Source organism: Balaenoptera physalus (genome assembly GCF_965194825.1).
Source record: "Balaenoptera physalus genome assembly, chromosome: 21".
NCBI classification, from domain to species: domain Eukaryota; kingdom Metazoa; phylum Chordata; class Mammalia; order Artiodactyla; family Balaenopteridae; genus Balaenoptera; species Balaenoptera physalus.
Window position 1 is genome coordinate 35,370,145 of NC_138902.1, and position 23,938 is coordinate 35,394,082.

The following is a 23,938-nucleotide window of genomic DNA, read 5'->3' on the forward strand; positions in this document are numbered from 1 at the left end:
CTGTTTATAAGAGACATTTATGAATACATTTATGAGGGAACACTCCCTTTGTAAGGGTGTCCTTTCTCTGTTCCAGGAAGAGAAAGATGGCTAAACCTCTAGAAACTTATCAATGGAGAAGAAAAAAAGGCCTCAATCTGCACAGCAACTGTAAGCCTGTCTCCTGTGCTTTCCTGCTCACCTCCCCTGACTCCCCCCAGCTTCTGCCTCTTCAGCTGGGGTGGTGTTTAAGGTGGTGGCTTGGGCCATGCTGGGGAGTTAATCAGGTTCCCTGGGAATCTCCCCTGTATGCAGCAGGCATGCATGTTATTAACTTCTGATTTTCCACTGTTAATCTGCCTTTTTTTACAGGGGGTCTCAGCCAAGAACCTAGAAAAGCAGGGTCCCCTACACAAACATTTGTAGGAAAGGTAAAAATCTCAGTTCAGCATATGAATTTTCCTCAGTCCTTAAGAATGCATGACTTTGCACCTTCTCTACCACCACCACTCAGAGTTCACTTTTCTTTCTGGGTTCTCAGTGCTCTGTTTGGGTTCTTTCGCACATTTCATATGTTCCTTTTTGACTCTGGGTAGAGAGTCAAGTGGAGTCACGTGCACAGGAGCAGTTTAGTTATCAGTAAACCTGTGTTAGTATCAAGGCCCGGGTCGGAGCTCACGGATGGGATTCCTTTAACTAGTAAGGCTTCAGAATCCAAGCCCTCAGACCCTGCTCTGTCCTCTTCCCAATGACAATGTGAAAGTTCACCTGAGCTCAGAAATCCTAGAGAAAAGTTGAGGTGAGGAAACCCACCCCCTTCCCTAACGCCTCTTGTGTTTCAGGAAACGACTTAGTGCAAAGAACCACCTCCCCCAGGACTGAGATAAGAGTCAAGGTGCCCTGTGGTTACCTGTGACTGGACCTGACAAAATCCTCCAAATTCCCATGCTTTCCCTTTAAAAGGTTAGCTGAACTGTTTGGTCCTCAGTGGCCAACTGGAACAAAACTCTTGTAAGCCAAACTTCAGTTACGCTTTTCTTCCCCCTCAGGCCCCTAAACGTTGGCCCACCCTCAGCCTGGGCCACAGACAGGTGGCCTCAGGGAAAGACCTGCTTTCACCCACATCCCCTCATGCCCCGCCTGGTCACCGTAGTCCCTACCCCCAGCCTCTTCGAGCTTTGTTTACTGCTCTCCAGGAAGGAAAAGCCTTTTCCTAACCCTTGAGATGCTTGCTGATCTTATGGCTGGAGCCTTGTTCTCTCTATGGCAATAGACCTCTTCCCCTCTTGCAATAAATAATCCTTCCCAATAAAAGTCTCTTCTTACTAAATCTGAATTTGTTTTGCATTTGACACCAGTTATAGGAGCCTTTGGTGCTTCAGCTTCAGGGGGGAGAGAAGCCTCTCTGAGCAGCAGTGGAGAATCAGTCATTTTAAGTTGGGACAGGGAGAAGAGAGCTGGCGGGAGGGGGCAGTTCACACACAAAGGTACCAGGAAGGACAGGGTCCCAGAGGAGAATGTACCCACCGGCCGGGGCTTTCTGGCTGAAACAGGGTAGGGCTGGAGGCTGTAGGAGGGATGCAGTGGGAGCACAGGCAGAAGGAAGGGTCCGTGACGGTCTGCAGAATGAGAGGCAACGGCAGCTGCCACAGGCTCAGTGCCCAGATGCTGAGACAGAGACGGATGGATGGACCCGTGGTCCCTCGCTTGTGTGGGAGACGGCTGTTGACTCCACCAGGCCTGCTGAGTCCTTGTGTAGGTACTGGAAAGAGCTACATCCGTGTTTGCTCAATAAAACTTGGGGTATTTTGAGAACAAGGAGATGCAGGAGAAAACTCTAAAAACAGGGCACAGGGTCCCCTTTTGTAGAGGAAATTTACATTTACGAAGAAAATGTACATTTGCAGAGCTTTCTCTCCTCGTTAAATCAGCACAACAAGCCTGACTCAACAACCCTTGTGAACCACACATTTCCTGCTTTTCTCCCCATTGCCACCTCCCCTTCCTAGAAGCCCCAAACCCTTCTCCTTTGTTTTAGCCTCAGATGGTACCTAAACCCGAGTTCTAACCACTCCTTTGAGTGACTCACGTCTGGGTTCTCCCAGGTGTCTGTGTGTCCGAGTGACGGGCATGTTAATGAACTTGTGCTTGTTCTCCTCTTGCTAATCTGTCTCTGGCCGGTCCCATCACCCCCACTGGAGAATCTCAGATGACACGAAGAACTGCCGACACGGCCGATCATGTCACTAGGGGGGTGTTAAAGGCAGATGCCTGCGGGTGGGCAGGAGAAGTGAGGAAGAGGAGGAGACGCTGGGATAGCTGGGGTAGACCATTCCTCCCAGAGGTTTCTTACAAAGTGGGAGCTGAAGGAAGATGCGGGTCATTAAAATTAAGTATAAACAGGGGTGTGTGTGAGGGAGAGAGGAATTTGAGTATATTTGAAACACTAATGAGAAAGATCTGGTAGAGAAGTAGCAGCTGGAAATGCAATAAGGGAAGATGATTCCTGCCTTGACAGCCCTGACAGAGTAGAAAGAAACATTCTCGAGCCTAGAGCCCGGGAGGGGTTGCCTGGAAGCAGGCGGAACATTCTCTTGTCTCCAAACGGAGGACGAGCAGGGTTGCAGGCAGACCTCCGCGCTGGCCTGGGGGAAGCTGTCTCCCTTCCGCTGTTCTCTGTGTGTGTAAGCCTTTCCAGGAAGAAGTGATACCCTTGGCTGAGATGGAGGGGGATCGAGGTGAGACGGAATGAGAGACACAGACGGACCTAGAGAAATCCTGGCAAGGTCTCCTGTTGCATTCCTCAACCTATACCACCCTCTCTTTTTTCTCCTACCTGGATTCCTATTTTAAGAGACCCAAATTCTAGAAACATAAATTTATATTTTAAGTAACAACTGAAGTAACAAGGTCTAAGAGTTCAACACAAAATGCCATCCTCTTTCAGTAATAAAATATTAAATCTCTATTTTTCCAGGGTAGCCTATGAAATTAAAGAAATCAAGTGATTTTGCTGTGTTAAAAAAAGACTCCACTTTTGACATTTTCAACTTCATTTGAATTAACAACATTCAAGAAAAGGCCAGCTAAATTACTGTGTTTGAAATGAAAACTTTGAACTTTTTCACATGTCAAAAATGCTTTGATAATGGTAGATTCAAACTTTTGTTAGAGATCTCATATTTTGATGGTTTAAAAACACGTAAAGTTCATTCTCATTTTTTTTTCTGGCATAATTTGAACATGACTTGAATAGTACATAGAACCATTACTCTGAGCTGAAACAAGGCTTAAGGGCACGAGAGACACGGTCAGACCCACTTCCACTGTGAACGGACTCCCTGCACCATAGTCCTGATGGGAAATACCTACACGTGGCCAAGAGGACACGGTGATAGGTGAGAAGGCTACCTGATGATGGGGCCAAGGGGCTTGAAGGTGGTGATGGTGGCCGCTGGGGGGAGAGACAAGGGACTTCAGGTGAAGCAGTGACAGGGCATGGCTGACCCTGTTCCTTGTGTCTGTGTCCTGACTTGTGTGTACAACAGCCAAGACCCCACTCCACTCCCAATCAGAAAACTGTGCCCAACTAGAAATGACTCCAGCTGTACAAGCTTTTAACCGGCTAGAGAGGTTTACCCTTACAATTTACCTGTAAGAAGCATCCCTAGACGTGTTTTGACTCCTTACCTTGGTAAGTGAGTTTAAACCCGGGCCGGTTCTGCGAGTGGTCGCTGTAAAAGTGGATGAGCGTTTCATGAGTTGTGCTCAGCAAGGGCGCAGGCAGGTCGGGGCCACTGAACTGCCCCATCATCGGGCTGGTGTGGAAAGGTCCGTTTTGAATTTCAAGGTAGTCATGATTAGCTTCGGTAGAAAAATTCAGAAATTGAATATGTGCACCTATGAAAAAATATGCAAAATCGGTGGAAGTTAATATCAAATTTTATGATAATGTTTACCAATAGGGATTAAAATTGTATCAGTTTCCCCAAACAGCATCTCTCTAGGAGGCCGAGTGGAGCGCACACTTCGTGAATTACAATGATCCTTGGTTCAATTTCACCTCAGCTACCTATTAGCTGTGTGACCTTTGTCCATGTAGTAAATGCCCCTAAGTCAACTTATTTGTGAAATATGGGTGTTACCAGCATTGCATCACAGAGATATGCAGGTATAATTCTTAGAATGGTGACTTATATCCATACATATGGCAGTGATTTTGTCCAGCTGCTATCATAATCATTACAACCAGAAACACAAGGTTGTAATCGTACGTCAAATCATCCTTAATTTGTGGCTTTATCAAGGAAGAAGCCAATACAGATCTAACAAAATGCAACAATCTTTAAAAGTGGCTTTTAAAGGGAAGGGCATACCACTGCACAAGAAATTTCTTAGTTTGGTAAGTGATTGTTTCAATTGTGTAGTGCCTGCAAAACAAATTACTGATGTTTGCAAGAAACTCACTCGGATCAACCCCACTCTAGCTCTCACAATTCAATCTAACAGCCTGGCACAGGGCAAGACACCAAGACTGTCTGAAGGACCCATATTGCTAGCATCATACTGATCTGTGTCTCAGATAAACTACAGTGATAACTTAGAAGAAAATCAAAATCAAAATAATTTAGTTATTTGCTATGGCATTGTGGTATTTTTGAAAATTTAATTGACTACTGTGTCTGAAATATTTTAATTCACTTTCAAGTTTATTTAGAATGCCAAAGACATTAGCTTTTGCATAAATCCAGGCAATTAAGTTAGATCTGTAAAGCCTAAACTGAGAATACCAACAGCTATTGTAGATCATTCTCTCAACATGAGGAAAGCTTTACTTTGTGTTATTCTTCTCCTGTTGATAGATAAAAAGAGCTTTATGTTTTTCCTTTTCATCTAATATATTTGACATGTTTCCTAGGTTTTAGGATATTAAAATTATCATATTAAAGATCATGTTAACATGGATTACCTTACTTAAGTGTAAATACCTAAATAATTTAAAGCAACATATCTACTTAGTATTGATGGAAAACGCAGGTATCAAAAGCCTGAATTCAGTAAAAAAAAAAAAAGAAGAAGAAAAGCTCCCGCAAAGAGTAATAGGGAAGAACAACCTAAAGGTACTTAATAAAATTTAAAATCATCCAAGAAACACAATTTTACCAATTATGAAGAAAACCTTGTGAGGAGGAACAAAAGAGTAAATAATGGCCTTTCTGGTTGGGCAGAGTGTAAGGCCACCTATCACGCTTGGGGTTCAGTTTATCAGGTAATCACTGTTATGACCATCATTTCACAGGTGAGCAAACTAAGGCTCAGAAAGGCTGGGTGTTATGTCCCATGTACCACAGGGAGAGGCAGAGTTGGATGGACACCAGCTCCAACTGACAGAGCCCTCACGTTCTCTGGTTTAGCATGAAAACGTGCTAGTCAAAAGCTAATGATATCACCATGTTAAAAATATTACAGTTTTTTTGGAGAAAATAATTTTGTGTTAAAATTGTTCAACCTAGTTTGATAGAGAAGATTGGAAGAAGTAGAATGTGGAATACTTCACGAAGAGACCGAGAGAGTGAAAAGCAGGAGAAAGACTTACAGTGAGGCATCTTTAACAAGACAACCAAACTTCGGAATCCTTTTTGCAAGGAGTAATTCAATTTGTAACACATGGTCCAAACATATGTACTGGCGGCACATGGGCAGCCAGAGAAGGAACAGCCCAGCCTGTGGCCGTCCTGCCCATTCTAATACAAGGCACAACAGACGACCAACATGGAACAAACCTATAAATTTAAAACATTTCTGCAAATATTAAAAAGTGCTGAAGAGACATCAGTGAGCTAATTCATTTTCTCCTAAATCCCAGTAAATACGTTTGGTCAAAAGAAATTTGGAAGCAAGAAAAGAAGAAAGAGAGAGAGAAGGATTGAGAGAGATAAAGATAGAGAAAAAGAAAGAGAGAGAGACAGGGAGAAAGCAAACAAGGAAGGAAAGCAGGCAGGAAGGAGAGCAGGCAGGGCTAGTGGTCCCCAGCCCTTCAATTCTGACCTGTCTCCTGTGACAGTTGAACCTCTTCCTAAGTCACGCATCAGTATCTGATCTATTCCCTCACCCACTGCTGAATTAAATACAGTTCTCTTTTGTGGCCTGGTCCACAAATCTGATAACAAAAAGAGGTTTTTTTAGCTAATTAATAAACTATACTAATGGATTTCTTTTTTTTGGTGACTACATCAAGGCCACGGAACCCCTGTGGTCTACAGAGTTTCATAAATACCCGTCACATTCTTCACCAGGAGGAAGAACACAGAAGCTGACACAATAACAATCAAAAACGAATGTTGAATTACTGACATTTCTATTTATGTTCTAAAAGTACCAGATAGGATGTGAAACTAGGGCAAGATTAGAACACTTAAAAAACGTATTCTCTTTTTAGGTATAAAATCAAATAGCAGGGAAATGGCTTAAAATAGGCTCATTTCAGATAAGCATATGCAGAGTCAGATGTATTCATCCAGAGACGCATTTTGAAATTCACAGAATGACCCAGTCAAGAAAGAAATGAGAGACAGCAAGCAGATCAAGGGGTAGAAAAAAGGAAAGCTGGCCAATATCTCCAAGGCAAAGGAAATAGTGACCGTGGCCTTTTACTGATTTGGAATTAAACTTGAAATGGAAATGGAATTATGACAATTATAATTTTATGAAAAAAATTAGCATATTTAGCAGGATAAAGTATCCAGCCACATATCAAACTACCTAATACATATCAGGAAATAGAACCAAGCCCAGCTCTAATCTGGTTTAGAATGGAATTTTTAGCTATCTAATTTTCAGCAAATTGTGTCCAGTTTGACATCATGAAGCCAAAATGAAGGGATTAAAATAAGCGTAACCTAGTTATTCTTTTCTTATCTCACAGAATACCAAAAATGTGTCATTGCAACAAGAAAACCAGTCTGAATGCCCATCTTGGGTGGAATTTACACCAATTGTCATTACACACTGAAAATTAAGTGACAGTAAAAGGCACCTGCAGAAAAAATTTTGACTTTGGATTTTGACAAAACTTTGAATAGTAACCTGACCATGGCTTCAGAGTTAAACTCTCATCTCTTAGTTGATAGAACCTGTGAATAGTAAAGTGCTCTATTTTATATCTTCTGTGCATAAGAAACGTATAACAAAAGAGTTAATAGTTTTAGAATTCAGTGGATAGTCTAAGGAGTCTTTTACATCCTCCTTACACTTCTAGATGGTTTAAAGGCATGGCCAATTTGGACCTCATGGTGTGCGGTGTAAGTGCAGTGGGTTTTAAATATAAAAAGCAATTCTACTCCAATAAAGATGTTAAAAAAAAAAAGGAATGGTAAAGTAGAAAAACTTGATTTCATTTCTGTTAACTATGCCTTTAGAAATTTCAAGAAAATAGAGACACAAGTTCTGTGGTGATTGAGCTCATGCCAAAGCCACACAAAACAGCAACCCAAATTTGTGGAAAGGAAAGAAAACAACATAGAAATCATTAGAGCATTTGGCTTAGAAACTAAAAGCAGTTAACAGTTAAGTAATGCCTTCTCCATATCAGGCGTTTGCATTACTTCCGAACGGCTGTCGGAGAATGATATTTTATTGTATTCGTTTTAAAGATAAGGGACAAAGGTTCAAAAACATGTTGATAACTTGGGCAAATTCATACCATCAGTCACTGACAGAACTAGGATTTCTACTCAGCTAACCTCAGAGCTCAGACATGAGGAACCACCATCTACACTGCCCACTCCTTAGGCAAAGTCCCTTGATTGCAGGCCCTCACAGAGGCTGGATGCAGGAAATAGCTGCCGGGGGGATGAGTTATTAGCACGGGGAGACCAAGGTGGCTTTCACGTGATGCCAGAGCAACCAATCATTTTGTCTATTTAATTAAGCTATTGACTGGTCCATGCGTGTGGGACGGAAGAAGGATTAATCAGAAGAATTATTTGACGGAGCTGGTAGCTGCTTAACGAATGGGTCGGATATCTATCAGGTGGTCCCACGCATATTCAGTCGTATGGAAAGATCCAAAACACAGCAATAAAATCCTCCATGAATGAAAGGCATCTAACCTGTTTTTTTTCAAGAAAAGGCACTGATGTCTCATATTCTGGATAGGTGTGTTTTTCAGGGTGGCAGGGGGAATTGCAGTCACCTCTACAGTAATTGTTAGTACAATAATCCTTAACACCCTGAGCAACCCAAACCCAAACTGACAATCCAGGAAACAGGAATGTACATGCCTCTTCCCTAAATTTAAATGTATAATTTCATGTTTAGAAGTATATTTATAGATTATAAAATTTATCACAGACAAACCTGGTGTGGTACTTAAATTTAATCTGTAGCAAATTATTCCGAAGCATAACTACATCTATTCTAAAAAGCTAGGGACAGTCACACTATTTTGCAGGTAGTTAGGATTTAAGACATAAGGTTTCTTATTGCTTATTCTTCAAGATGCTTTTTAAAGCCCAATACTAGGCAATATCACAGATTTTAAAGACAAATAATTTTAATTGTAATATTTCATAAATATTTTAAAAATTTTGACCTTTCTTCAAATAAATTTTTTTAGGTTCATAGATCATGATCATGAGGTCAGACAATCTAACTGTTCTTTTTTTTTTTCCTGAATTACTGTCTTGCATATTGGTTTATCAGTGAGTGAGCAACATACGGAAATATGCCAAACAATAGCCTTCTCAAATCACAGGACAGTAAAGTTAGGAAAATAAATTAATAAAATGTGTATATCCACTCATGAGTAAAATGTTTCTAATGAGGTTTGAAAGAAGAGTGGGAACTATTTGCAATAACAATTTAAAAACCAGCTAGCTTTTTGCTGCTGTTGTTTACGACATGCCAAGCCCGGTACTAAATTTCTCGCCCGAGTTGTTTTGGTGAATCCTTATGTAACCCTGTGTGGTTATTTCCTTTTTAGAGGTGAGGAAGACGAGGTTCCTGGAGGTTCACTCAGTGCAGTAGCCTGAGGGAACTATCACTACTCGCCTTATAAGCTTGTGACCCTCAAGATGCTAAGACCCTGTTGGAACCTCCTGGGTCACCTACAACTCCGATCCTGACACCTGACTCCAAACACTGAACCAACCATGTCCAGATCTTCAGATCCCCAGGGTGAGAAAACAGACCAGGCTTTGAGGATAGCTGAGCCAATGTTGGTTAAAGGCAAAGGTTTCTGTTCCGTCTACCACAGAGTACAATTACGGCCTCTATGTTCAGAGAGTTCAGGGTTTAAAAAACAAAACTAAAAAACCTGGAAGAAATAGAGTGCCTCTGTGATCCTTCTATGAACTGTCTCCCCTTTTTTATCCCCACACTCTGGTGGCCCCTTCAAGAACTCAGTGGACATGAACCTCACGTGTGTTCTCCACAGTGTGGGGGTGTCCCTTCCATGCTCTCCCCTTGCCCCGGTGGCCTCACTCCCACCGCCCTCTTGGCGGCACTCAGCTGAGCAGGTGGACCCTCTCTTTCCTGCTGCCCTCCTGGCACAGATTCTTCAGGCAAGAGCTTTGAAAACGTAAAAAATATAATCCTCTTCTAGGGCAACGATTTCCACTTATGCTTATGTTCATTCATCACTCAACTAACATTCATAAGTACTCAATTACTCTGAGACATTCTGGGACATTCTGTGAGTATCTAATTTGGCACCCCTATCATACTGTGTACTTTTGAGAAAATCACAGGTGGGGAAAACCCAAATTAATGAACTAAAATATAAGGACATCATGAGGCAGACAAGGAAAGGCATGATAGGGAATCAAAATTTCACAAAGACTGTGAATTTCTGAAGCAGGCCAGAATGGGATTTTAGTGTACATAACAATTAAAATTATGAACTATTTAAGGTAGGTAACCTGAAAGTTCATAACTAAATATGATAAAAAGCCATTTTCATAAACCTAAATCAATGCAAGTTATAACAACAAAAATTTATAGAACAATACTAGAATGAGTCATAACTTGAGAAAAACCTTAAAAATTGTTCAAAAGAAACTACCACCATTACTGAATTCCAGTGATACATTATAAAAGACAGTGTTATAAATAAAGAGATTGATAATTGAATTAGGGATGCTACATTTTGCACTTCATGTGCCTACTGTATCATCATTCAACTAATTTAATTTGCCTTGAAAAGTCTTGCACGGCTGAATTGATTTTTCAAGTAACTTTCTGTTCTCAAAGTTATTCTGCCAAAGCTTTATTTAAATCTGTAAGCCACTTTCAATTAAAGACACAGTTATGTCAACAGAATAGGCCCATTTTTCACTCAGCCTAATTCTTTCCAAGACAAAAATTAAAAAGTTGAGTTTTGAGGAATTAAAAAGTGTGTCACTCACCATAGCCAGTGGGCAAGGCGATCTTCCAGGTGCAGTCCAGGTTGCTGGGGTAGGTGCCCGGGAACCCCGGGCTCAGGATCACGCCCCCCATGCTGCTCAAGGTCCCCCCACAGGTCGCTGTAGGCCAGACAAGGGGAGTTAGTGCTGTGTGTCATCGTTTTCCAGCAAGGACAATTCACTCCCCCAGCTCTATGGGACCATGCTACCTAGAAGCAAGTCTTCAGAAATGAATCTGCACCTCATTTCAGCACATACATAATGTGATGCCCTTTAGTTATTTATGGGTCTAGTTCTCCCTCCTGAGTGTCCACTGCCTAAGGACAAAGACAGGTCTTCAGTTTATCTACTTCTGGTCCACAGAGGCTCCCAGTAAAGCTTGGTCAATTTAATGCATTTTGGTCAGGCATCCGATTGACTTTCAGGTTCTGAGTCATCATCAATACTCACAGCTTTAAGTCAGGACAACTATCATTGTCCTGGGAGAGAGAGAAGGGGGTCTCGATGTTGGGTGCAATTCCTTGAGTACTTAGTTATCACTGTATGTGATCGCATTCTTTTGTTCATCTCAAAAGACAAGAACCATTGGATGGGCATACAAACAGAGCCCCCAAAAGCTGTGTATCAATCTTTTTTCCTTTGTGATATTTAAAAAACTCCATCAATGGGCTTCTCTTATTTTACATCTGTCCAATGATCCCACCAAGATTTTCAGTATAACCCTCAAGTTTCAGCCTTCTTCCCGGGGCTCATCTGTCCACCATCATTTGGTAGCCTGACTCCTGCCTCCTGCTGGGGAAACCCCTCCATGCCAGGCCCTTTCTTATGGTTAAACAGCATATTCAAAGAGTTTTTGGTACAATGGTATGGCTAAAGAACAAGGTGCTTTTTTTTTATAAAAGAGCCAGGGATTTTGGGGTTTTAACTGGGATTATATATCTTATTTTATATAGATTCCTGATATTTTGGTAAGAATATATGGGATTTTTACTCCAGGGCACAGGCCATGTCCTGCTGGAGGGATCCCATGATGCAGGGAATGCCAGCTTGGTGCAGGGCCCTGGCAAACGGCTTGGCTACCTTGAGGCTTGTCATGATGTTCAATTTAGTTAATATCCGTTAAGCTCTGGGAATGATGCTTGACACTCAGTAACTTGTAGAGAAGTGTTTTGCTGTAAATTGTCTTCATTAGTACTATTATTAAAAAAAATCAGGACTCGAGATTTCTAAGAACTTATCAGTAAAATAGTATCTCTTCATGGATTTCTAGTCCTAAAATCCCCCAGCTTGGATTAATCTAAAGCTAACAGCTAAAAAAACTTTCAATCTCTCAAATAAGTCTTTGAAATTTATTGTGGGATGTTTGTGAGTTTTCCAATGAAAAAACTTTCTCTATACCTTGTAAGGAATTAGGAGCAAGCAAGTGTTATGGAAGTTGATGCATCTTTGACATCTGCTAATATATGAAACATGTAAAATAAAAGATACAATTAATTATATTTGGCTAATATAGGTAAACTATTCAAATAAAACATTTCCTCACATAATACAGAGTGTCAGCAATGACATATCATTTGATTGAATACCCACTGTGAGTTGATTTTATTTCAAAGGTTAAAATATTTGAATTCCCACGTTTAAGGGAAAGCTCCTCATTTAAAAATACACAGGCAGACGGATGTTCTATGCCCGAATCCCTGTCCCAGTGAGTCCCTCCACAGGGCGGCTGCCTTGATATCAAATACTTTTTGATATAAAATACTGTCCCTCCAACTTCACATCACTTATTGGTACTTCTCAATTTTGTTTCTGGAAATGTGATTTTCCTGAGGCTAAAGGTGTACACAGAACCCTTCTCAGACTCTCAGACCAGCTACATTCATTCTTGCCATGAATTAATCCACTGGCTTCTGATATGCACGTGCTGTGCGTTTAGTGCCTCGAGCTAGCAGTCTTGCATCTAATCCCTGTCGGTTGGTCCAGAGATGCTGGAAAAGCTGAGGAACCACATCCAGGGGGAGAAGGTGCTTGTCCAATCCAATAATGGCATTATTATGTTATCATCATGTAACAAATGTTTGAAAGGAATTTAAAAGTGCATCTTTGAAGCTCAAAAGTGGCTCAAGGAGATCACCATTACGTTACTGATAATCTGCACAGAGACCCAATGACGGAAGGCACGTCCATACCAATGCAAAGGGGAGACGGGTAGTTCCAACGACGAACAGTCCCTGGCATACAGGAGATGTGGGAACGGCCCTGTTCAAGAGAAAATGAAATAAAACTCACATAACTGAACATAGAGTATTTAAGGCTTAAATGTTTGTGAGAATATCTGTACTTTCTTTGGTTTTCCCTTTTTGATTTAATTACAAATGCAAAAAAATCAGAGCTCATGAAATCTACTAATGTGTGTTAATGAATCTCATATTTGGAATTAAAATAGAAAATAAAATCCATAATCACTGTGTTTCTTGTCACTGAAATCAAAATCTTGTAATGTCCCCTTCAACGGTCTTTATTTCTGCCAGGATGCTTCCCTAATGCTTACAATGTTGAACTGAATTGGTCAAAGTAAGTCTTTTTTTTAATCATCAAAAGTTACAGGTTTTGGTCTGAGAGGCTGAAAATGATTAGGAAATACTAGGTATTGATCTGAAGGGCGACATGTCAAAGGTAAGTAATCTGCTCATACAAAAGTTAACTTTCACGGTTGCCTACGCTTCACGTGCAACTCACATGACCTTTACGGTTCAGCAAAGAACTGGGTCAGTTCTTCCTTTATTGGAGAAAAAGGGAGACTTAATATTCATTTTATTATCAGACAGCCTCACAGCTGTCAGATTAACGTGTCTGCGATGAAATTAATCCTCATCATTTAGGGTCTCTTTATCCTCTAAATATATAAAGTTTTCAACTTTCAACCTTCAAAAAATCTGTCCTATTATTACTCTTTTAAAAATTAAACAGCAGCAGGTTAAATTCTCAGTGTTTCGTGCTAAAATCTCTTTTAAGATGAAAGAGAAGGTAGTGAATGGGCACCTCTGTGTGCAGACTATTCATTTTTACTTTTTTCCTTATTGTGACTTGGTGGTTTTATGTGCCAGGCATACTTACCCTGTGAATTTCCATTTGCCAAACAAAATTGGCATAGAGGCAGTTGAAAAACAAATCTTTAATTCATGTTAAATAATCTCAGCCATATTGGGAATGCATCAAACAAGAATTTGCACTAAGGCAGTTATCAATGACAAACCGATTCCCCAAGCTTAGGAAGGTTTCATACTCAATTCATGTGCCACAAAACTCATTTTCTCCTACTTCCTAATATTCTTAAAAGTTGTTACAGTAAAGGAAGACTACACTTATACTTAAAGAAGACACGCAGGATAATGCTTTTCCTGCCAAATTTCATGCTCTGTATCTCCTCATTCTCTGATCTATTACATTATCTTTAATAAATTTCTTTCTGAATTTTAGATGAACATAGAGTACAAAAGCCTTTAAAGATATTTATGGAAGACTACCAATAAAATGGTCATTTATTACCAATCTAGGTCACATTCTGCTATTGATTTCAGCAAAGACATTTCATATTAGTGATTCCAGCTGAAATTTTTATAATGGATCCAAAACAAGACAGGAATCTGTGTATTTATTTACTAGCTTCAAATGGGAATTTTCGTTTTTTATCTTTTAAAAGAAAAGTAAAACAAGTCTAGAGAGAAGGAAATCATTAATCATTCAGATATCCGGGACTGACATTTGATGTGTCCTGTCTCTGCCACTTTATGCCTGAATCTCACTAGGCAGATGCATTTATAGACATTTGTACGTAAACCATAAAAGGAACAATGCTTTTCATGAATAATATGTAATTAATGCATGCTGTCATTCCAAATATACTAATGTGTTAGCAAAATTCCCAATTGTTAGCAACTTTTTAAAAAGTCCAGAATCCTTTTTAACTCATGTGAATGAGAGGCAGTCACAGCTTATAAATTCAATGCTTGAAACTGTTATAAAGAAAAAAAAATCTTAGTTTGCATTTGAAAACCAGAGCTAAGTGGCCTGACCGGACTCTACAGATGTGTGTCTGTGGGCTTTTATCTCTAAGCAGCATATTAAACAATTCACTGTAAGAAATGTCTTTACTAAATCGCCCTTTCTAGTTTCTTCTCTGAGGGCTACAGAAGTCTTCCTGATGAAAGGATGCTGACAGGAACTGCAAAGTGCTGTCACAAACGTGTAGAAAGATGAACACACGTGAGCGAGAGAAAGTGTTAACGTGTGGGGATTTGGGAGAGGAGAGAGACAACATGATATTTACATGGTTTAAGTCAATTTATAAAGAAGTAAAAAAAACCCAAAAAGCATAAAAACGGCTTGTCAGTATAGAGGTAAGGTATTCCTCTAAATGAAACCCCTGGGATGTGACTTATGATTCTTTCTGCTGTAACCCGTGAAACAGGAAGTTTCTTTCTTAAAGAATCAGTTAAAATGGCCTCGACGTGCTTGGTTAAAAGCTTGTTTCCATGGAAGAAGTTTTGGCAAAGCTTCTGCAGTAACTCCTGTTCTACTTTCCAAGTCTCTGCCCAAGTTTCTGCAGAGTCAAAGCAATTACTGTGATACCCACCAAGATCTATGAACGCAGGTTGTAGGTTGTTTTGATGAAGGCTGGTTTATATGCCGATGTTTGTTTATAATAATAGCTATACTGGCTTTCGTTTGCTGAGGTGTGTTAGGTGTTTTACTGATATTTTCTCAAACTTAAGACTGAGGCTGATTTCTGCAGGTGGTCCCTCCAGATGTGCCAGCTTGTCTGCCCAGCCCCTCCTCTCAGGCACTGGCTCACTCCCCTTCTCCATTAGGGAAAGATGTGCCCCCAGTGCCACACCATGAGGCTGACTGAGAGTAACACAGGTTCTGCACGTGAAGCACTTGTGGGCAGGCCATCAGCTTCCAGCGTTCGCTGCTGCTGCTCTAACTGGTCTCAGTTCTGCAAGGTATTTACCCCAGCACCCAGAAATGGGACAATAAGCAATGCTGTCACTGCACTGCTGCATCTGTGAAACTTCTCTCTGACGAGTACTCCAGCTTTTATTTAAGTCACTTACAGAATACAACTAAACATAATGTTCTTGAAATACTATCAACTTCAGTGCTGTAATAAACATACAGCAAAAAGTACTCTATTACCTGAATTAACTGAAGTGTAGAAGCCTAAGCAGGCTTAAATATGTCTGTTGGACTTTGGAATATACATGTTTAGATTTCAGTATTCATTGTTGGTAGGGAGAATTATATGTGGATTATGCTAGAGGACACAGATAAACTGTTCTGGGAGTATGCTTATTTGTGGCTAACCCAGAAAACAAATAACAGAAACATGACTCATGTTGCTATACATTGGTTTGTAAAATGTTTATTAAAACTTTACATACACAAATTTAATAAAAAAAATAAAAGACTATAAAAACTTCTGGGGGCTTCCCTGGTGGCGCAGTGGTTGAGAATCCGCCTGCCAATGCAGGGGACACGGGTTCGAGCCCTGGTCTGGGAGGATCCCACATGCCGCAGAGCAACTAGGCCCGTGAGCCACAATTACTGAGCCTGCGCGTCTGGAGCCTGTGCTCCCAACAAGAAAGGCCGCGATAGTGAGAGGCCCCCGCACCGCGACGAAGAGTGGCCCCCACTTGCCGCAACTAGAGAAAGCCCTCGCACAGAAACGAAGACCCAACACAGCCAAACATAAATAAATAAATAAATAAATTTTTTAAAAAACACAAAAAAACTTCTGCTTAACATTTCTTGAAAAGCATTTAACCCTATTATTTGAGCACCATATTTACCTGGCACACAAGTAGGCACTTGAAGATTTACTGAACTAAATCATAAGAACAGTTTGCAATGCAGGACAAGCATGGGACTCAGAGCCAACCCAATGATCGGGTTGCCAGGAGAGGACTGTTAAGGAGACCGTGTCAATGCTTTGTCCCTTAGAATTTTATCTAGTTACTGGGAGAATATACATTTTGAAATAAAAGTATTATGAAAATAATATGCTCAACCTTAAAAGGATGCTTTATCATTTAGAAGCTATTTCTGCATCATCATTACATTTACCTGTATGCATGGCTTAATATGACTACTTTGATTCACAAACTGAGTGAGAGAAACTAGATTAGGTCTCTGGGTGCAAATCTAGGGCTTTGTCTTAAGTGAGCTGGCTGAGGATTACCATGCTGAGCCCCTCTACTACCAAAAGCTCAAATAAAAAAATAAAATACCTGCAGCGTGTACCCAGGCTCGCACTGAAAGGACAGCACATCGTTCACCATGTATCGGTCTCCTGTTTTGATGCTATTGCTGGGAAGGGCTGGCTCTTGGCAAGCAGCAAGACCTACGGCTGGGGAAACGTAAAGAAAAACACAAGTTATGTAAAATGAACAATATTCTTATCATTCGAATAGCAAAATAGCGTTTTCTTATTGCTCTCCTCCTACAGAAATGAACAAAAACTCTCTCCCTTGTTTCTCTACCAAGAAGACATTAACTTTCAATCAGTTATGAGCTAAATCTTAAATATTAATTTATTTCGTTTCCATTGTGTAATAAAATTTCTTTAAAGAATAAAATTTGTTACTTCCACATTTAGTGTAAAACACTCCAATTCCAACGCATACACATTTTAAAAGGTCTTTAAGGAAACTGTTTCCTATTATATGCAAATCCCCATGATATGGCTCTCTTGCTTTTTGTTTTTCTAGCATATTTAGCAGTCTTTTTGAAATATTCTAAGTGTGAATCCGGGAATTCTATCCTTCTGGAAAAACATAATATGAGAACAAATATTTTATATTCAATCTCTCTCTCTCTCATTTAAAGACAACAAAAAAAATTCTCATGAACAGTTTGTTCTTTAGGTAAAAAGGACCAATATTTACAGGCCCTAAAGCTGTAATCAGGCACTTTCCTAGATGGAATTGCCTTTAGTTAAGACACTAACAAAATTTTTAAAAATGCGTCATATAATATTGGAATTCAGCTTAGAATATCAGATCAATGAATGCCAAGGACCACTTAACATTGATACTTATTTGTATAAGCCCTTATCATATGAATAATCAAAATATGTAGCTGTGGTATTTTATAGAATCAAAAATGTATTTGAAATGGTGCTAAAGATTTGGTGATTGCTAATAATCTTCCATGATTCTAGTACATCTTTTTCTCACATCCCAAGTTACCAAGCACTAATAGGTTATCCAGGGTGAGAAATGGGAGAGAAGGACTTCTTCAGAGCAGACCAGCTTAAAATCCTACACGTGCCCTTGGACTGAGACTCTGGTTCTTGTTCTCTGCATTAACATGAAGGAACTAATCAGGTTAACTAACTGACTGGGACTCTGAGTAACGGGGCGGGGCTGGGGGAGGGGAAGATTGTTCTTCCAGGACGTGAAGGCAGGTCTATGCAGCCACACAACTGTGGGTCCCAGTGCACAGTGAGGACGCATGCTGCCTGCCCTGCCCTCAGGACCGGGTCCACACCTGTGGGCACCCACTGCAGCTGGCACATCCCCTCTGCTCGTGTGCATGCTCCACTGTCCCCATCAGACTTCCAGGTCAGAGATAAAATTATTAAGAATTTCCAGATGGGCAACAGCATGCATGGGATGCCTCTGAGAGCAGGAGCTGGTGCCACTCCACGCGGTGCCAACTCACGAGGCAGCCCTGGGGTCTGGACAGGCAGCACTTGGAGAAATCAAGGGCCAGGCAGTCCCTGGAGACAAGGGACGAAGACAGTACTGCTTGCCAGTCACTCTCCTGGCTGCCGCACGTTGCTCTAATCCTCACAAGAACCTTAATGTAGACTCCGGTGTCTGACATTAAGGTCAAGGCAGAGCAAAGGGAGATGGGCGGGCCGAGGTTCCCAGGTGCAGGTGTGCAGACCCACCTGCCCACCTGGGTGAGCTAACAGTCAGTTTCCTCCACTGCCCTGCTTTTCAAAGTATGGTAAGTGTGGGAGCCTGTAAGAGATGCACACTGTGGGTACCCCAGAACTACCGGACCAGAATCTGCCTGTTAACACCATCCCTGGTGATTCTTATGCATTAAAGTTTGAGAATCACCAGTTTGCCTCACTTTACCCCGGAACCTGAGAAGATGAAACAGAGAGGAGTCTTTATTTCTCATCATCAGTGAGATTGTTCATTTGAGAACATCATGCTACAGAAATTACACTGGATGGGCACCAGTGTATATAAACAGGATAATTTCAAGCCATGAAACACATGGATTCTGTCTGGGATGAGCAGGTGTGAGGTGTAGCATAATGTTTTTCTAAGCTGAAATTGATGTTCCTTAAATGGCTATACACTAAAAACTATAAAACACCATATGCATTAAGTGGCGATATTTTTTATTCCTAGTACAGAATTTTAAGCCATTTGGGGCTTTTCATAGATGATAAAATTGCTAAATATGGAAAAATACCATCACTTACACCTTTAACTTTTTTTATTGATATAAATCTAATTTATCTCCCTCTCCTTTATAACTTTAGAAAATAAACTGCAACTATATTTCAATTTCACCTTTTTTTCCCCAACACAGATTGGCATGAACTCCTACTGTATATCATTTATTTTTTATTTGACCCTAAAAAAATACATTTAAAATACTTTTGCCATAAAATTTCTAACTACAATTTAGAATACTAAAAAGATAAAGATACTTTATGATTTTGAAACACATGATAAACATGCATTTTTTTGTCCAATATTTAGAGCAGGATAAGCAGGACCTTTGTAGATATAGTTAAACTAAGTTCGAACATTTTTTTTTTCAATTTATCATTGTCCTCATTTCAACTGGCATTGTGTATGGTTTTCAAACTTCACAATTCAAAAAAAAATATGTTGTTCTAACTGGACAGCTTAAAACAATAATGAATATAATAATCAAAGAGAGAGGAAAGCAGACCAAATGGAGAGATCAATAGAGTTGGGTTATTTGGCAGCTGCAAAGAAGTCAAAGAACAGATATGTAGAAACATGAGCATTAGGTACATGACAGGTCATCATAAACACTATAGGGAATATATTGGCTACTCCTTCATTTTGAAATGAAAAAATCTGTTGAGTACATTGATCATTGTAACCAATTAAAGAACCATTCCTTTGCATAAGCACACCCTAAGACAGAAGTGTTGTTCACAATCTCTGTAAACCCATAATCCAAAAATTGTATTAAAGGTCAGACAATGTGCTGGAAAACAGGTGAAGAAAGAAATCACAACTTCACCTAGGGAGACCTGATGGGAGGATGACAATAGATGAAGTAAATGTCAAATGTCATGATCACATAGATCTAAACCTACATGTGTCACCCTGTACACTCAGACTTCTATACAACATTGTTCAATGTCCACACATCTTATTGACATCAAAGAGTAGCTGTAAAGAAAGCCCCTTTAATTAAGAAAAAGTATCCAAAGAAAAGAAACTACTTTTTTATTCATTGTCTAAGAAGTTTAGTGTATATGTGGAGCTAAAAATATTTTCTCTTACCTGTCAACTGTTGGCTGGTTCAGTCCACATAATAAATGCTATTCTATTCCTTCGATTTAATAGATCATAAGGTCTCATTAAAGCATAGGGATTGTGTGTCCAGTGTCAAGAGAAGCAATCCCATGAATTTGGGGGGGAGTAGAATTTTTAAATGTGATTGAAGTTATTATTAGTTTAAAACAGATTGTTATAACTTTAAGACGTTTTATATAATTGCAGTTGTAACCACAACGAAAACATCTATCTAATACACACAAAGAGAAGTTATGTCACTACAAAAAAATCAATGAGACAAAAAAAATGGAGTAAGAGGAAAATAGAGACAAAAATGCTATAAGACATACAGAAAACAAAGACACAGATTGGCAGAATGGATTAAAAAGAAGTTCCAGGCATATGCTATGTACCATTTACTCATTTTAGATCTAAGTACACATGTAGTCTAAAAGTGAAAGGATTGAAAAAGATATTTCATGCAAAAAGGAACCTAAAGAGATCAGGGATGGCCATACTTAGAATTGATTTTAAAACAAAAACTGTCACAAGAGACAAAGAAGGACATTATATAATAATAAAAGGATCAATTCACCAAGGAGATATAACAATAATAAATATATATGCACCTGACACTGGAACTGCCAAATAAGTGAAGCAAACACTGACAGACCTGAAGGGAGAAATAGACACAAACACAAGAATAGTATGAACCTTCAATATCCCACTTTCAGTTATGGATAGAACAGCCAGATAGAAGATAAGGGACAGAAGACTTGAACAACACTAAAGCCCATTTAGACCCAAGCGATATATACAGAATACTCCACCCAAAGAAGCAGAACACATATTCTTCTCTGGTGTACATGGAACGTTCTCCAAGATAGGCCACATGTTAGGCCACAGAACACGTCTAAACAAATTTTAAAAAACTGAAATCACACAAAGTATTTTCATCAATCACTTTAGAATGAAACAAGAAATCAATAGCAAATAGGTGGAAATTAAAGAACTCAATCTTAAACTCAACAAATAGGTCAAAGAACAAATCACAAGAGAATTTAGCAAATATCTGGAGACATGAAAACAAAAACACAACATATAAAAACTTAACGGGATGCAGTAAAAGCAGTACTAAAAGGGCAGTTTATAGCTGTTAATGCTTACATTATAAAAGAAAAATGATCTCAAATAAACACCCTAACTTTATACCTCAAGGAACTAGAAAAAGAACAAACTAAACCAAAAGTTAGCATAAGGAAGAAAATAATAAAGATTAGAGGAGAAGTCAATAAAATAGAGAATATGAAACAGTGGAAAACATCAACAAGACCAAAAGTATTTTTTAAAAAATATCAACAAAATCAACAAACCCTTAGATAGACTGAGAAAAAAGTTTTAAAAGACTCAAATAATTAAATTTAGAAATTAAAGGCATTTAAAAAACTATGAACACTTGTACACCAATGAAATGGATAACCTAGAAGAAATGGATAAATCCCAAGAAATATACAACCTACCAAGTATCATGAAGAAATAACAATTCTGAACAGACCTATCATTAGTAAGGACGCCCAAACCCAAGGGCCTTCTTACTTCGCCCTTGTCCACACTCTGCATCCATCAGCAGACCTGTCAGTTCTACCTACCATGTGCATCTCACATCCTTGTTTCTCCTGCATCCCACGTCCTCTGAGCCACAGAACTGAGCTTCCTCTGAGCCTGTTGACAACTGCAACAACTGTTTATCCAATGAGGATACCCCCTCTCTTGTCACTGTCCAAGTGGGTCTCTACTCAACAACCTAATTGATCTGGTTGAAGGATAAATCAGATGATGTTACTTCCCTGATGGAAACTGTTCAATGTCTTCCAACTGTTCTCAGGATAAAATCCTGGGCTACAAGGGGGAGAACATTCTCTCTCTGGCTCACTCTTTCAATTTTGTTTCCTGCCTCTCTTCTGACTGTCCACAAGGCTCCCTCTAGTCTAGACATTTTTTTCTTTTTTCGGCTTCATGAGTACAATAGGTGCCTTTCTACCTGGGGTACCCCTTGATAGTTTCCTTTGACTACAATGCATTTCCCTTAAGTCTTTTTGTGGTTGAATAATGCCCATTGTTTCATCCTTCCTTCAATAAATATTGTCAATGAAAAATAGAGCACCACAGTTACTCTGCACCTCAGAATCCTGCTTATTTGCTTCAAGGTGCTTAACACAATCTATAACCATCATGGTGTTTCCTTATATATTATGCCCCCACCACTAGAATATAAATTCTGCATAAGCAGAGACCACGTATGGTTGTCTCATCATGACTCTATCTACGGAGGCTAGAGGCTAGAGCAGGCATATAACAGATGCTCCAATAAATGGGGATGAATGCAGCGACATCCACAATTTATTTTCGGGGGACAGGGATGAGGGGGCAATCATCACCAAGAGGAGATGAGTCTCAAATGAGTTACAAGGGTGGATGCACCAAGTGACAACTGATAATTTGAAACCAAACTCCTTTTCATGCGGGCAACTCTCCGAGTAATGGGCAGAGTGAGTAGCAGTAGCATTTCTTTAATGATTGATGATCCTCTCAAGCAGCAACCAAAGACTAGCTGATAAATACAGAGTTAATGTTGGGACCCACCTCTTAAATCAGTGGCAGGGACAGTAGGTGATGGTCCAAAGAGTTCAGGATTAAGCGTCAGTTCTGTACACTCCACCCTTCCCCTTCCCAAACCCATTAATGCCTGAAATTCCAAAGACTATCAAAGGACAACAGGAAAACTGTACTCTAATCCCTTTATTTTAGGAGAGTCAACTAAAGAACCCAGGGATTAAGTAGTTTATATTGCACCTTTCACTAAAATTTAATACTTGTTAAAATGCCAAAACATCACTGTTAGGAGAAAAGTTTTAATCAGTTACCAGTTTTTTGTGTGTATTACATTCAACCCCAAATAAATCTGGGATTCTCTTGTTACCCACCAAACAAAGTTCTGTTACTACTGAATGCCCAGAATAGTCTTGTAAGAGAGACTTCACATTACCAGAAGGGTATCTGGAACATTCTGTGATGTTAGGTAGAAGTCAAGATATACAAGACTTTAAACTCTTCCATGGTCCTTGGTGCAATTAGAACTTGGTATGAAATGAGGAAGACATGAATTATCAATTGATGTTAATGAAAGCAATTTTAATAGGAGGCAGGAGTTGAAAGGGTCTCAGGAGATTCTTTGAAATAAAAGCACTTAGATAAATTTTATGGATCAACAAATGATTGATATAGAGTTAAATACAAGAAGATAACTTCATTACACCCCTGAATGGACACAGTTTACAGGATGCCCGCTCTGGTGGAGGTACAGCGCTGTCTTCCGTGGATGCACAAGATGAAATCTCCATAAATGCACCCAGGGGTATATGAGGTGTTATCTTGTCCAACCTTTCATTTCCTGTGATTTTTACTCATGCCCGCCATTCAAGTGGAGAAACCTTATTAGTATTATTAATATAGTATTAAAGTGTCATTAAAACATGCATTAATAATTTGCATGTATTTATAAGGATTACTGTAATTGCAGAGGGCTATTTCAAGCTGTCAGTCTTCAACTATGATAACATCTCACTAAAAATGGGTAGCACTTTTCATTTCAAAAACTTAAGGCATTTTCCAGAATTTTAATCCTCATTACATACTTCCTTCTGAGTGCCTGTTTTGAAATGAGTCCACAAAGGAAATGAAATGTAGTACTTACTTGATCACTGAAAACAAACAGAATGCAAGTATTTTAAAAGCACATCCATAATAAACATAGCTTTATAGTGATAATATTCTGTTGACCATCAGCTTAGACCCCCGCAGGAATTAATGCAGTTCACTATACTATGTTCTCACCATTATATCAAAAACTGACATATGATTGTCATATAAAGTTCACTTCTGAATTTTCTAGAAAACCTTTTTTGAATACAACTTCAATTGTAAATTATA

The 23,938-nt window shown here is 39.6% G+C and overlaps 1 protein-coding gene across 1 annotated transcript in view; it reads right to left on the reverse strand.

Moving 5' to 3' along the window:
- The window catches only part of CSMD1 (CUB and Sushi multiple domains 1), a gene marked incomplete at its 5' end in the record, with an annotated part of 1,822,885 nt that overhangs the window by 149,117 nt on the left and 1,649,830 nt on the right, over positions 1 to 23,938 (reverse strand). The window contains 4 exons of the mRNA XM_082444064.1: positions 3,670 to 3,879; positions 10,386 to 10,502; positions 12,572 to 12,641; positions 16,673 to 16,791. Of these exons, the coding sequence (XP_082300190.1) occupies positions 3,670 to 3,879; positions 10,386 to 10,502; positions 12,572 to 12,641; positions 16,673 to 16,791 (516 nt within the window). The remainder of the gene's footprint in view (positions 1 to 3,669; positions 3,880 to 10,385; positions 10,503 to 12,571; positions 12,642 to 16,672; positions 16,792 to 23,938) is intronic.